At 38.4% G+C, this 15,824-nt stretch overlaps 2 protein-coding genes across 3 annotated transcripts; both read right to left on the bottom strand.

The window, feature by feature from the left end:
- Positions 1 to 392: 392 nt before the first annotated feature.
- Positions 393 to 4,736, bottom strand: cdc20 (cell division cycle 20 homolog). Of its 2 annotated transcripts, none has more exons than XM_087810748.1 (11): positions 3,759 to 4,736; positions 3,137 to 3,361; positions 2,923 to 3,059; positions 2,752 to 2,848; positions 2,562 to 2,687; positions 2,298 to 2,494; positions 1,502 to 1,596; positions 1,186 to 1,423; positions 984 to 1,109; positions 803 to 920; positions 393 to 732 (listed from the first exon to the last, which is right to left on the bottom strand). In XM_087810748.1, exons 2-11 carry the CDS (start codon positions 3,318 to 3,320, stop codon positions 554 to 556), a joined length of 1,497 nt encoding a protein of 498 aa, XP_087666874.1. In that variant the 5' UTR covers positions 3,321 to 3,361; positions 3,759 to 4,736; the 3' UTR covers positions 393 to 553. The 2 variants fall into 2 exon arrangements, with proteins under 2 accessions (XP_087666874.1, XP_087666875.1); XM_087810749.1 differs by having other exon boundaries at positions 3,140 to 3,361.
- Positions 4,737 to 8,598: 3,862 nt separating this feature from the next.
- On the bottom strand, positions 8,599 to 15,483 carry LOC148063317 (uncharacterized). Its single transcript, XM_087811110.1, has 6 exons — positions 15,239 to 15,483; positions 13,342 to 13,524; positions 13,016 to 13,267; positions 11,243 to 11,335; positions 11,084 to 11,101; positions 8,599 to 9,129 (listed from the first exon to the last, which is right to left on the bottom strand). Exons 1-6 carry the CDS (start codon positions 15,309 to 15,311, stop codon positions 9,047 to 9,049), a joined length of 702 nt encoding a protein of 233 aa, XP_087667236.1. The 5' UTR covers positions 15,312 to 15,483; the 3' UTR covers positions 8,599 to 9,046.
- Between the last annotated feature and the right edge of the window lie 341 nt (positions 15,484 to 15,824).

Raw genomic sequence — 15,824 nt, 5'->3', positions numbered from 1 at the left:
AAAGTAAAAATACAAATTTGTTCATTTGTCCTGCAGCAGCCACGGCAATTGTATGTAGGAGTCACATGTGGGTTGATGAACTAAAGCCAAGTGTAAGGGAACATTTCGCAATAGTGATGGGTAATGATGCCTCATGATGCAGTTGTAGCTGAAGCACGATTTGGTGTCATTTGGAAGTCTGAATAAGATGTCACTGATCTACAAACTCCACTAAACCTGGCATCATTTTAAAGAGCGCCATCTAGTGGCCTTTCAAAATGACAAAACCGAATCATGATTCAGCTCCAACAACTGATGCTGCATCATGAGGCCTCATCACGTCACCATTTCTCACTGATCTGAGTAACCAAAGAAATGGACATTTTGCATGTGAAAGATTTTATTTAAAAACTTCCAAGACATACACTCCCTCATCATAGATTCAATTACACAAGATCATAAATACATTTTCAAAAAGTTACATGGTGACTGGAAGTAGGAGAAAAAGTGGCTGAAACCTTTTATTGATAAAGTCAAAAATCCTTGCAGATTGCGGTAAAAATAAAACAAAAAGTTATCGGAGTGAGTTGAGCATCACACTGCTGGTCGGCTTAGCCATTCTCTCGCCGGCCTTCTTCTTCACCGCGTCCACCTCGAAGCTCTTCCACAGACGGATGGTCTCATCTGCAGCCAGCGTAGCCACCGTCGAGCAGTCTGGATTCATGGCCATGCTGAGAACTCGGTCTCCGTGTCCTGGTGAACATGGGGCAGCGAATGAGTCAAAAAAAAAAAAAATCAAATCAAGGAGACCAGAGCATCTTACCGTTTAGCTCGGACACTTTGGTAAGAGACGGGTACTTCCAGATGGAAACGCTGTTGCACGTGTAGCCGTGAGCTGAAACCAGCTCCTTGTAGTTTGGTGCAAAAACCAGGGAAGAGATCTGCAAAGAAAGCCATTAATAAAAAGGAAACTCTCACGCCATAAAGATTTTTGACATGCTTACCTGCGACTGAGTGTCCAGAGAATTGATGCAGGAGCCGCTGTTCACGTTCCAGATCCGAATGCGACGGTCACTCGTGCCACCTCCAGACGCCAGAATGTGCGACTGCCAAGGACACCAGGCCAGAGCCTAGAACAAAAAACAAGATTAAGATCAAATTACCCATCGACTTGAGTGTTATTCAAAACCGAGAGGCCGTTCTCACCTTGATCGCCCCCTGATGCTCGTTCCAGCAACGAACAGGCTGGCCGTCGCTGGCCACGCCGCCCTCGTTCACTCGGGGCCAAACGCACACCAGGTTGTCGTTGCTACCGCTGGCCAGGTATCGGCCGTCCGGTGACCACTTCAGGCCGCACACTTCCTGCGTGTGGACATCCAAGGTTTGGAGGTGATGGTTCGCCACACGGACATCGTGATGGTGAATTTGTCCGGATTTGGAGCCACTTAAATAAAAAAGATAATTAAATAACAAATCTGATGAAGAATATTAGTCCTTTTCAAAACTCCATTCTTCTTAATACCTGGACAGAAGGTGGTCATTCCAGCTCAGACTGCCAACTCTTGTCGTGTGGCTGGACAGGGTGCGTAGCCTCTTTCGTTTCTCAACATCCCATAGCTAGAGAAGTACAACGTTAGCTCAAGATTTAAACTAGTTTTAATCACTAGAAATTATGCACGGAACACTTTACTATCGACTAGTGTTCCGTTTAAAATGGTAACTTGCTCCAAACCTGGATTTTTATTATTAATTAAAATAAACCTCACGCCCAGGTAAAAACAACAACCGTGTATCTGGTTGTACGATTAACATGAAGACAAGTTACATTTTCATACTGTAAGAACAAAGATATTCGTAGTATTGTTGAGTACTCGACTCTGGCGTTTCAGAATTTACAGACCGCACGACCTGACGAAGTCAAAACTACTTTCAATTGCAGCAAAATACACCGTAAATATTGTTTTACACACCTTAATGAATCATAAAATAAGTATGATAAAAAATTTTTCCTTAAAGTGACAGTGCTGGAAAATATCATTACTGTATCATGAAAAAAAAAAGGCATACCTTTAAATGTAACAGGAGTCAGTGTCACAAAATACTTTTGAAAATGCCAATATGCTCAATTCCAGAAATTAATCTTAAGCCTTGTTTGTACCTCTTGCTACCAAATACTCAAGGTGTGCATGTTTGGTCTATAGTGTTGAAAAATAAAACTAAACCAGCTCAATCATCATCCAGCTAAATGTCCCATTTTCTTATACATTGGTGATCATGGCATCAATAGAATTTACAGTAGAAACCGTCAGACGACCTACCTGTACTTTGGAGTCACTGGTTCCAACTGCCAAATAGTTTCCCTCCTTAGTCCAGGAGACGGAGCAAACAAAGTCAGCTTCCTCCTCCATCTGCATCAGGAGGGTGATGTCTCCTTGAGCGGCATCCCACAGATATACACTGTTGTTAAGAGCCACCGCTAGAATATTCTGACTGCTCCAGTCCAGCAACGTCAAATCTAAAGACAAATGGAGTTTTTAAAAAGGAGATCTTTCAAGTTAAGCGGTTGTTAGATCGTCACTTACAGAAATCATTGCGAAGATCGGGAGCGTCCAAGATTCTGTCGGGCGTGGGAGAAATGTACCTCGTCTTTTTGAAAGAGGCTGGAGTTGTAGATTGCTGGTAGAGAACTTTCAAGTTGTTCTGATAACCTGTTGAGATATAAATGGAACAGCATATGATGCCAATTCAAGCTTCCTATACCAGCTAGCTTACCTTCCGAGGCGTTGAGAGGCCTACTGCCAAAATGGAGGATCTTGGCATCATCAATGTTGTAGCCGTTGAGCATCACAGACATGGCTTTACGCTTGTCCTGCAATCGTACGATTAGATAAACGTTCCAGGTTTTGTTATTGGAAATGTTGGTGTTTTTAAAACAACACTTACTGCACTCTCAATGCTAGGATCAACATTATCATTCTGTTTGGTCAGCAGGAAACTGGCCACCTCCATCTGTTGAGTGTTACGAACTGGAATGAAGCGATCGGCTCCAATTTTAGAGGGAGTGGGCTTTTTCGTCTTTCCTAAAAAAAAAAAAAAAAGAAGAAAGTTGACACATGACACTGTGACTGTTGTGGATGAGTGAAGAAACCAAACCCACTACCAGGAGTTTTGCTTGGAGTCTTCGAGGAACCCATGGAAGCGTTCCCTGGTTTTCCAGGCGACAGGCCACTACTGTGGGAAGAGCTGGAGTTCCTCTGCCATCTGGCCAACGGGGCGTTCGTCATGGGCAGATCCAGCTTCAAGATGCTGCGCATGTCGTTCTCAAACCCAAAGTGGGACATGTCTGCTAGTATAACGTCAGCACAGAGTCAACCGTTTATCACTGCGATGAGGAGGAGAAAACATTAACTAGATTAGTAAATAAAGAGATACACAGTTAGCCTTTAAGCTAGAAGTCTTCGCTAAACTAGCATTACAAGCTAGCAGGTAACATGCTAGCTAGCTGAAGTAGCAGTATGAATCATTTCAAGAGGTTTATTTTATCATGGCGTTCAGGCACAAAAAAACCCCAACATTTCAAGTTTGAAACGCAAAGATAAAACAGCCAAAAACGTACATGTTAAATAGGTACGTAATGCAAGTAAACATACACGTCAAGGCTGTTAAAAGTAGATTATACAAAGGCTATATGTTCATCTCGATCTAATAGCGATTCAAACATGCGACAATAAAGGAAGATAACACAGAAATGTATGAAGATTGACAGAAGAATCGCTCACCAGGTCACAGGCACGGTGTGTTTTCGAAATGGATTCACGCAGATCTGTTTGAATTTGGTGCGTATGGTTTAAATGGGAGAACGCTCTCTTGTGATTGGTCCATTCGAGCCTCAACCGTTGTCGCCATGGAAGCGCAGGCATACATCATTTTGATTGGTGGAAAATCCTGTTTGTTAAGAATATTAGCGCCCTCTAAAGGCTCGGTGGAACAGGAATAGTGTTTTGAACAGGTTTTATGCAGAATAAAAAGGTTTATACAGCTGGGATACCTTACTTTTTTTGCACCACAGATCGCTAAAATGCCTTTAGATAAAATAGTAAGAAAACAAATAATCAAATAGAGATTGTGTTTCACTCGTTTTCACTAGTTTAAAGCCTTATTTATTTAGTCAATTTGACTGAATGAGTCACAGGCTAATGTTAAAGACAGAAATAGTCATAGAACAGAAAGTATATAAATTATTTTTCCTTTTTCTAGGGCCCGGTAACAAATGCTTTACGAACTGGTACTGGTACCAGGACTGAGGGTTGCCGACCACTGTTATATGATGGGCCAGAGGATCCTTGAAAAGTCTTACAAGGCTTTCAAGAATCTGAAATAAGGCCTTAAATGGTGGTAAAATGGCTTAAAAAATGTGAACACATGATCAAAAATATTTTATGTCAGTTTCACATTTCTAAATATTTAGAAACATTTATTATTGTTTTCTTTTTTTTATTATAATATTTATATATATATACTTACTTACTTAGGCCTTTGTATTCCTTTCGGAAAATAGGCCATTGATGAATAGTTTCCACCCCTGTCTGTCTTGTGCCATCCTCTCCAGCTGTTTCCACGTCAGTCCCTTCTTTTTCACATATTGAAACCCTGTAGGGAGAGTTGTTCTTGCAAAGTGATTCAGACACAGGAATTCACTTCTTTTGAATCTGAGATGATCTTGGTTGGTTCTACAAGACCTTTCTATTGTGTGTCAATCTACCGTCCGCCTGGTCCTGCGGCGATGTTCTTGAAAGACTTTAGTGACTTCTTATGTTCCATTATTCAAATGGAATCTGTCCTTATTCTTGGAGACTTTAATCTTCATGTTGATGACGTCACATCTTGTTTCTGAACCCACACATCAAAAAGGCCACATTTTAGACTTAGTTTTTACTCTTGGCCTGGACATTTCTAATGTATCTGTACATGATGTCCATCTGAGTGATCATTCTCTTGTATTGTTTAACCTGGACTTCATCCCTGAACCTAAGCCTTTGAAAGTTAGGTCTCAGAGGCGTGTCATCTCAGCCGATACTGCAGACAGTTTTTCTGCTATGTTTGACCGTCTTTCCTTTGATGACTGCCCAGACGTGGACAGTTTGATTCACTGTTTCACTGATCATTGTGTTGAAATACTGGATCAAGTGGCACCTGTTAAATCGAACTTGAAAATTAAAAAAAAAACGGTGCCCTTGGACAAATGAAGATCTCCTGAGTCTGAAGAGACTTTGTCGAAAGACTGAGCGTCTCTGGAAGTCCACTAAACTTGAGGTGCATAGACTTCACCTCAGGGATCTGATGACTTCTTACAATGAGATGGTAGAAACTGCTAGATCTGATTACATCAGAAAACTGGTAGCAGCAAATAAGAAAAACCCCAAAGTTTTGTTTGACACGATTAATTCTCTCGTGTCTCCTGCTCCTCAAATCACGCCTGTCTTCTGTGAAGCTGACAGCAATGCATTGTTGAGATTTTTCATTGACAAAATTAAATTGATCAAAGAGAAAATCTCTCCCCCTTTGTTTGAAACCCCTACTGTCTCTGAGCCCCTCTCCTCCTCTGCTGTATCTTTGGGTGATATTTCGGCAGTAGTGAACAAGATGAAACCCTCCTCTTGCTCAGATGACGTCCTTCCGTGTAGGCTTTTTATCAAAGTATTTGATTTAATTGGCCCCTGGGTTACCAATATGGTGAACCTCTCCCTTTCCACAGGGGTTTTTCCCAATGCATTTAAACATGCCATTGTGGAGCCTCTGCTCAAAAAAACAGGCTTAGACCCAACTGACCTCAGTAATTTCAGGCCTATTTCTAAGCTCCCTTTCTTGTCCAAGATCTTGGAGAAGGTGGTGTCTGAGCAGCTGTCTTTGTTCCTGGATCAGAGCGACATCTATGAGAAGTTTCAGTCTGGCTTCCGTAAACATCACTCTACGGAGACAGCTTTATTGAAAGTGTACAGTGACATGATGTCGGCTGACTCGGGTAAATTCACTGTTCTGGTTCTCTTGGATCTGTCCTCAGCCTTTGACACAGTTGATCACCAGATCCTGCTGAGAAGACTGAGGGATGAAGTGGGACTGTCTGGGTCTGTGTTAGAATGGTTCTCATCTTACCTTTCTGGGCGCAGTTTTAGTGTATCTGCCAATCAAATGAGGTCTGAATCGGCAGATCTGTTGTGTGGAGTCCCTCAAGGTTCTGTTCTGGGTCCTTTATTGTTTTTGCTGTACTTGATTCCCCTCGGTAAAATCATTCAGAGATTTCCAGATGTTTCTTATCACATTTTTGCTGATGACATCCAGCTCTACTGCTCTTTTGATCCAACTGAGCCCCAGAGGCTGAACAGCTTAGTCAATTGTTTGCTAGAAATCAAACAATGGCTGAGTGAAAACACTCTACAGCTAAATGTGGATAAAACTGAAACACTGGTGATTGCTCCTGATGATAAGATTCCAGGGTTGAGTCAGTACTTGGGTGACTTAGGTCAGTCTGTCAAACTGAGCCTGAGAAACCTGGGTGTTGTATTTGATAAAGACATGTCTCTTGTTCGACATTGCAGAAAACTGACCAGAAACTGTTTCCTTCAACTGAGAAAAATCTCTAAACTTAGGAAAATGTTGTCGGAACATGATCTGGAGCTTGTAATCCATGCGTTTGTTTCTTCTCGTCTGGACTATTGCAACAGTTTGTTTTCATGTCTTAACAAGAAGGAGCTGTCTCGTCTGCAGTTGATTCAGAACTCTGCAGCGAGAATTCTGACCCACTCAAGTAGAAGAACTCACATCTCTCCGGTCCTTAAAACTCTTCACTGGCTTCCAGTTTCTTTCAGGATCAACTTTAAAATTCTGGTTCTTACTTTCAGATCTATTCATGGTCAGGCTCCTCCTTAAATCACTGATCTGATCCAGCCTTACACCCCAGCTCGGGCTCTGAGGTCTGTGGATCAAAATCTACTTATGGTTCCACGCACACGGCTCAGGACCAGAGGAGAGGAATCTTTTCAGGCTGTTGCTCCTAAGCTTTGGAACGATCTTCCTCTCTCTTTGCGCTTGATGGAGTCTACTGACTCCTTTAAGAAACATCTTAAGACGTTTCTATTTGTTCAGGCTTTTCCTTGAATTTCTCGAACTCCTGTGTTGTTCTCAGTATTATCTTGATCTTTAAAGTATGTACTTTTTTGAGTATTGTTTTGATTGTTTAAGCGCTTTGTGACCCTGGTCTCGAAAAGCGCTATATAAATAAATATTACTTACTTACTTACTTACTTACTGTATCTTCTCATCTCCTCTGCAATGACTGTCGTCTTCCCTGCTGTGAACATGGTCCTGATGTTCCAGGTTGCGATGTTGGTAGGTTGCCTAGGGGATAGAAGATTCCGACGCACCTTCTCCATATGGTTTTCAGTGTGCGTCTTCATTTTCTCTTTAGCTTTCATGCCCGAAGAGTCTTCATCTCCTATGTTGTGGGGTTTCTTTTTCTTCATCAATGTTTCTGTAATCAGTTGAATCCACTTCACGGGTGATTGGCCCATGAGTTTTACCATTGCCCTATTGGCCAGCTTTACCTGTTTACACCTCTTGGGACGGGGACGTTAGGGTTGGGTTTTGAGATATATATATATATATATATAGAATATACTATTGTTGTTAATCTGGCTCTGGAAAGTGGTGATTTTCAAAATGGGTTTTATTATCTTTTATTTCAAATTTAGTTTAAAGTCGAGTTGGTAATACGTTTAAACTCAAATGGCAGTTAAAACTCTTTAAAAAATGTAAATGAACTTACATCAAGCTGTAGCGATCCTTTACATGTTTATTGCTCACACAGTTGGTTTATTGACCACTCATTTAATAAGACAAGTCCACCTTATATTGCAAACACTAGTTCCCAACTATGCAAGTGTTGTGAAATCATTACTTACTTACATGCAGGAATATTTTAAAGGTAACCTGGCCAGAGAAACTCTACAAAACAATAATGTTACAAAAACATTTACAAGTCATTCCCGTAATGTAACGACAAATGTTCTAAATACATCTTACCTTATGCATAAATCCTCATTTATATCATCCTTTTTATTCTGACCTCATTTGTCAAAGAGCAACTTATTATCATTATTCTTTTGTAACTGAAAGAAACAAGACGCTATCATTTTGCCTGTTTTACATTTAAAAGGATTCAACGATTTTTGTCATAAAATATTCTTCATTTGGTATTTGCAATCATAGGTTTATTTTAATTGTAAATTTAAAGAATTATCTAATATTCAAACTATGTTGCCTATAAACTCATTCTTGATGGCAAGTTTCACCTGTGATGCTCTTTAGCTCCCAAAAGCTAGCATTGCTATCTACTAGCTAAGCTAGCAAGTACATTATTGGATTTGAAATGCCCTTCACTTGACATCACAATTGAAAAAATATGTATTCAATATCATATATTCAATTTGTTTTATGCTTTCTAGGGCTGTTAATGGTTCATATTAAGAGATGGTGGGAGAGAACGTCTTGATTGTCTTATACATTAAGTTAAAGAAAACGTTTTTATCATATTTTATTTATACAGATTTGGAGTTCAACTATAAACCACAATCACTGAATTTTAATTAAAAAGCAATCTTTATTTAAATAACAAACCAGCGAAAGACTTTCTTGAGGTTTACAGTACATTGAAGATTATAAAAGCCAAACATTTGATAACGTTTAAACAATCCAGTGTTGCAGAATCACAGTGATAAGTGGTGAAACAATAACAAACACATGACGTTCGCTTCATCCAGCAGCCTGACCGTGTTTAGGAAATAAAACTTTATTATCCATCAGCTCCTGATTTCAGCTCAGTGAAGCATGCAAAGCTGCCAAGTGTTCAATCAAAAGCAACAAGAAGCAAAGTAAGGTCATAAACGCCAGTGAAATGATGTGTATAAATAATGCATTTTCGTGGTTTTAAAAGCTAAATAGAAAAGCTAACTCTGTGTTGAAACATCCATGGTAAAGTGCATCAAAAGGAAGAGTAAGGAGGAGATTTGGTTCAGAGGGTTCTGTAACCGCCTTTCGTCTCTTGCTGCATTTCTGTGATGTCTTTTGGGTAATGTATGACCGAGCCGATCACTCCTGCAATAAAAGTTCACACCGTCAAACCACATCGTTACATTTTTTATTCCACCACACATTTGCCTTCCTGCACTTTGACCTGACACTTTGAAGGTGTGATGATATTATGAAATCACTCCAGAGACTTATTTGAACCCTCTTGTTTTATAATCACACTAAACCTGCAACAAGAAAATGTTTGAAGAGGAAAAACTTCCCACCACCTGAGCCGTTCCCACACATTCATCCTAAACACCACGGTTACGCAACACACGCACACACCACACACAACAGTCCAGAAGATGAAATAATCACCAGGTGCCACTAGTTTGAACTGACTAGCGCAAATAATTCTCTAGAACACAATTTAAAACTGTGACCTATAGAGAAGAGTTAAAGATAAGATAAGTGACAGAGACTTAACAATAACAGTAAAATTCATGTGAATTAAAAGAAAATCCAAGAATAGAAAGACTACACAACAATCATACAAATTAATGTTTTATCTGGACCGTAACCTCTTACCAAAAAGTTTTTTAGCTCCTTGTTTTATTAAAGTTGACACAGATGCTCTAAAAACAAACCTAGACCCGGGGGCCATGTGCAGCCGTTTGACTGCATTCATTTGGCTGACATGTGGTCAGAGTAAAACTACAACACTGATTTATTTTTATTCGTGACAGCTTGTTTTTTGTTTTTTTTACTTTGAAAGCTAAATTGAAACTAAGTGCCATTTTATTAAAACGTTTAGGATAGTCGTCTTACCAATGAGTATATTTAAAAATAAATACCAACTTCAGCTAAGTTGGATCATTTTGTTAAAAAGTTTCGTTTTCTTTGTAATTTTGTTAGTATGGCTTGGTGGCCCCTGACAACTGTCCAGGTATAAAATGAGGGCCCTTGGGAAATGTAGTTGTCCTCTCCAAAACTAAAGCATCTCTACCTTTTCCGTGACAAAAGACATGCTCCCCTCGACAAAACATTAGTAGACATTTTACTTTACAACGCTAATGCTACACCGCAAAATAATAAATCTTAGCAAGTCAAACCTTTTTTTAACATAACTTAATCTTACTTTTAGTCCCAAGTACAAAAATTAAACATGCGTCTTTCAAATAAAATTGAACAAGTTAAACATAAAAATTAAATCAGGGTTAACTAGTTAAACAAGGTTAAGAGATTATAGTTTATTCTAACAAATGCAGGTTATTGATATGAGGATTCAAGGCCCAGATATTCTGGAAAAGTAATACAAGAAAACTTTTTTTTTCCATGTTTTGATTTATAACCCTTAACACATTACATGCATTTCTCTGATATTGACAGGATTAAAAAAAAAAAAGAGTAAATAAAATAAAATAAAGAATGTTATTTACTATTCTACTATATATTCGCATTAAACAGCCATCAGAGGGTTTGATGGTTTGAATCCGACTGCGTATACTCCAGCCTGAAGTTTGAAGAAAAATTGTAGGAACGTAGGAGCTTTCTTTGCCTTATGGCTCAGCTCTTTCTTTGGGCCAAATCATCTTAATTCATTTCTTTCAGTTGTTTTTCCATAAAAAAATGTTCTCATCTTGCGAAACCTTGTTTACTGTCTAATCTAGCGGTCAAAAGGTTCTCAAGTATGGTTCTTTAAAAAAAAAGCGTCTTCGGTCAACACGCCATGTTTTCTCTGACTGGACTGGTCACGTGATTGGTTACGTCACACATGTCTTTGAAAGTGTACTTTTTTTGATGATATTTGGGATTTTTTTCTAAATTAATTTGGTATTCAGATGAATTAACCTTAAAATACAACTTTGATTTGTTCAATCAAAACTCGATTTGACACTTTACTGTAAATGTTTCAACCCAACTATAACATATAAAACATTTAAGTGACAATAAAGTTCTCGTGGTTAAAGTGTCTCACTCAGTTAATGTTTACACTAACAACAATCATGTTTTAAAAGAAGAAAAGTTGTTGTCATACCTCCTGGGTGCCTCACACCTAAGAGAGGGAAATACAAAGCACATGATCATTCTTTACATTTCTCCAGTGGTATGAGACTTTCACGTCATGTGAGGCTAAAACAGTTGAACCACATTTTCATTCTAAAGAAGCTAGAAAGTGAATTCACTCTTTACCCACCATGTGTTTTGGAGAGCAGAAGACTTATCGCCACGAGCCCGAGGAAAGCCAGAAGAGCCATGACCGGGATCACTAACTGGGGCAAGTTATTCTCTGAAACACGCAAATTAAAAGACATAAGAACAGACTGTTGTTGTTCAGAAGAGAAGTCTGAATTGTCTCGCACATGACTCAACATGAGATGCCTCTGAATCAACTGCCAAATACAGACCATTTTTATCAAACAAATAGACATTCAAGTGGATTGATTTTGTGCAGTTTCCTGCCAAGTCGAGGTGACAGTTTAACTAAACAAGAAGCTTCTTGAGTGACAAAATAAGAATACAGTTGGTCTGTTATAAATAAATATAAACAATACTTTGTATAGCCTTGTCATGTTTAAATGACTAAGAAACAGTAATAAAGTGGCAGGCCGTGTAGCAGAAGGTCACAGGTTCAAATCCAACTGAATCTTATTGGATATTGGGTAGTCCTGGTATATTTGATCTAATTCCTGGTCAAAATATCAAAAGAGTATTTAAAAAAATAAATCCAAAACTAATATATTTAGACTGGCCCTTTTTCCAGAGCATGCGTTTTCTCCAGACTCAGTTTTCCTCCAACAAAATCAAATAATTAGTTGACTATAAAGAGTCCATTGTCTCCAAACCGTTTTTACGGAAAAGTAGTTTATGATTATTTTCAAATTTGTTAAAGACAAACGCATTGTTTTAATTACATCAAAAAAATACAGATTAAGTTTGAAAATTAAAAGTGCATTTGAACTTAAACCACATTAACACCATTACTAGTAGCATAGCAGCTCCACCTTCTAATATTTATTTGATAAAGACATGTATCTAGTTCAACACTGCAGAAAACTGACAAGAAACTGTTTCCTTCAACTATGAAAAATCTCTAAATTTAGGAAAATTATGTCACAACATGATCTGGAGCTTGTAATCCATGCGTTTGTTTCTTCTCGTCTGGACAATTGTAACAGTTTATTTTCGTGTCCAAGCAAGAAGGAGCTGTCTCGCCTGCAGTTGATACAAAACTCTGCAGCGAGAATTCTGACCCGCTCTAGTAGAAGAACTCACATTTCTCCGATCCTTAAAACTCTTTACTGGCTTCCAGTTTCTTTTCACGATCAATCCAAAACCAGCAAAATAAGGCAGAAATCCCAACCTGGCTACACCCGCCCAAAAGCATGTTTTCTGCCATGTTTAAAATGTGGCTTTAGACAACAAACTTTTAACTCAGTGGTTTGACATTTGATTCAAGATTTTTTATCTTGCTAGCATGACCTCGTCCTGAGCATGTACAATTTCTAATTGATTTCTGAAAGTGTGTTTAGCTATTGTTGTTTTTTTTAGATTATTAAGCAATATTTTTCAAAAAGAAGCCTTGAAAACATGTTTCTTATAATAATTATTTAAATTCTATCTTTTTTCTACAAATGTACTAATTCTAATCTTCATAGAACTCTGTTTAATATCAATAGTAAGTAAGTAAGTATGTTTTATTTGTAAAGGGCCTTTTACAGTCCAGGGTCACAAAGTGCTTTAACAATAAAACAATACACAGTTAAAAACACATACACATTTAAAAACAAAGGCCAAGGCAACACAGTGACAAACACAGCAGCACCAGTCAGTAGTAGTCATTGATCAATATTCCTTTTTGTATTATTTGTTTATAGTATAAAGACAAACACAAGTCTAAGAAGTTTTTTTTTTTTTAGAAAAAAACACTTCTGCTACACAAATATTTGAAAGACTGCTTGACACGCACCTGAGTGTTCTTGAGCGAGACTTAATTCTCTCATCAGACGGATGCATCTCTGCTGCAGCTCCTCCGTCTCGGCGTGTGTGGTCGCCTCGTCCCAAAAGGTCTTAAGGGGAACCGCTTGCGGCACGTAGGCGGCCCAGGCGTCGTTGTGACCCAGAGTCAGGTAGATCTGACGATCCACGAAGACACGGTCAGCCCAGTGCAGCCGCGTTCCCTCGAGTATGCATTCACGGGACCGCATGACGGTGTGGTTCTCTGGAAGTGAACAAATGAAACATCTAAACTATGAGCAGATACGCAGTGAGATTTATGAATGATGCTGTTCATACTCAGGGCAGACGAGTTGTTGGAGCTCAGGAGCAGAAGGGGCTGGAAATCAGCTGATATTCTCTGGATAATGTCCTTGGCTTCCTGACTTGTTGCACTCAAGTAAACGCCATTGAGGAGGACTTGCTCCGTCAACTTGTTAGTACCAGCAGACACACGCTGCTGGACTTGAACTACGACAGCATCTGGAGGGTTAAAGGTTTGCACATGAATTGAGTCACGTGAGAAAAAATATCAACATTTATTGAAAATCATCTTAATTAGTTTATTATTACGATAAATTACACAATACATTTTAAAGTCATAGTCAATATCAATCTTTACTTTCTAATGTGTTTTTACCAGGTTCATGATCAATGACTTATGTACGGAAATACTGGTTATGAAAAACCAGTATTTAATAGTTTTTATAAAGAGATTGATGACATCACTTAAATCCTTGTTGGAGTTAATAAGGGCTGAAGCCACAAATTAACATTAGTACTTTATTGGTACCTAGAAAAAGTCAGTTAAGCTTAAATTTAACATCAACTAAAAAAATGATAGATGCTAAAATTTATTATAATTTTCTTTAACTTTAATTTAAAATTAAGAAATTTCAAAATAAATGACATATTTGCCAAGTAAGCAAGTTGTATGTTATCATACCTTTGTATATTGTGATGATTACCGTTTAAACTTTTATAAATCTTGAACATATGAACAAGTTGTAGAACATCTAATATCAAATCAAGTAGATTTTTATGACGGGAAAAAATGAACCTTTCGTAAATAATTTGAATTACGTCTCAAATGATGCATGGTTACATAGTTTCGAAACCAATAATAGGTAAAACTTAAATTAAAACATTTACTCCCGGAGAGGGAAAATACTACAAAACTACATGTTTTGTATGTATGTATTATGAGTTAAATACAATAAAATAAAAGTTACAATTCAGTGTCGGAGTAGTTTAATGTAATTATGTTTTTCTATTCGGCTCATTTGCTTTTGTTTAGTTTTTTGGATTTTGTCTGTCTCTGTGTTCAAAGATAGTCTGAAGAAAGTGCTCCTCATCTGTCAAAGTCAGAATAATGACTTGAAGTAAGGCATGACTAATAACTAACTATAACCCAGTAATGTTTAGGCGCAAGCTTCTACTGCCATTAGGGTCAAACTCAAGTCGTACATGTGGCCAAAACAAAAATACAATCCAAGTTGCCAAAAAGACTGATTTTTATTATATTATGACTGACAGAAAGAACAGTTTACACAACTTTAGTAGGGGTTTTAATTTGTTTAATTCAAATATTTGTCATTAGATATTCAACTGTGGCAGTGCATTATGGAATTTGCAGAGAGTTAAACTTTAACAATCGAATAATGTTGCCATATATCCTTCAATATGTTGCCCCACACAACTGCAAACGAGACAAACTCATTTTGAATTTGCTATGCAAGCCGTTAGGGTGGCCTGGGGGGGAAAGTTGTTGCTTTTTAAATAGCTATGCAGATAGTGTTTGTTTTTGAATGTAACGTTTATTAAAGCAGCTTGTCTATCAACGGACAACATCGGACTGATCAATATATTTGAATATTATTAGATTTGAAAAAAATAAATATATATAAAATAATACAGTATATACTATATTTACAATTGTCAAATGAATTTTCAGAACGTGTGTCATAAAGCATCTCGGTGAAAACTCGATAACACAGATCACATTTCTCTTTGAAACAAGATGTTATAATAACGTTTGGACAGGAAGGTAAAGGTATAGTTAGAGGCTCGCATCAAAACTGAAAGTGCCCTTTAAATCCTACCTGTCGCGCTCGAGTTTACGATCAAAACTTGTGACTCAGAGGTGGACTTCTATAAGTTATGACTATTTTAAAAGTATGAAGGATGCACTTCTTACCTACGCGCACGGGCAGCGCTCGGGATGCGTGAACCAGCATGAGAACCACCAGAACATTAAAGGTGACTTCCATCGCTCCTGCTTAAGAAGCTCTCGCGACGAAGAGTTTAAGACGCGCTTCGATCAGACAAGAAGTGTCCTGAGTTAAAAACCCTCCAGGATCGTCGTAAGCAGTTGCAGGAGAAAGGCGTTAAACCATCGTGATCCAGAGTCAGGAACCTCGCAGAGAGACGACGGCTGCAGACTCCTCCGCCCTCTCTTCGTCTTTTCCGAAGTTGAAGCGCAACTCTGATTGGCTGATTGAATTGTCACGTGGACTGGGCGTGGCCTGCGTAACTCTCCAGGATGAACCTACTTGCTCGGGTCACCATAGCAACACCCCGTGGCGCTTCCATTCGTAGTTTGAAACTTTAAAAGTTTGATCAACCTTAATACAAATAAAAACAACTTATACTGAGATGTTCGATCTACATTACACTTTATTATACTGTTTGTTATCGTCATTTTATCTTCTTTACTCAGTATCTCTAAAAACATGTTATATACTTGTTTTTTGTCCTCAAAAGTAGAGTGTCCAAAACACAAC

Source organism: Callionymus lyra, chromosome 16 (genome assembly GCF_982586985.1).
Source record: "Callionymus lyra chromosome 16, fCalLyr1.hap1.1, whole genome shotgun sequence".
Classification (NCBI taxonomy): domain Eukaryota; kingdom Metazoa; phylum Chordata; class Actinopteri; order Syngnathiformes; family Callionymidae; genus Callionymus; species Callionymus lyra.
This window is presented reverse-complemented; position numbering and strand designations above follow the sequence as displayed.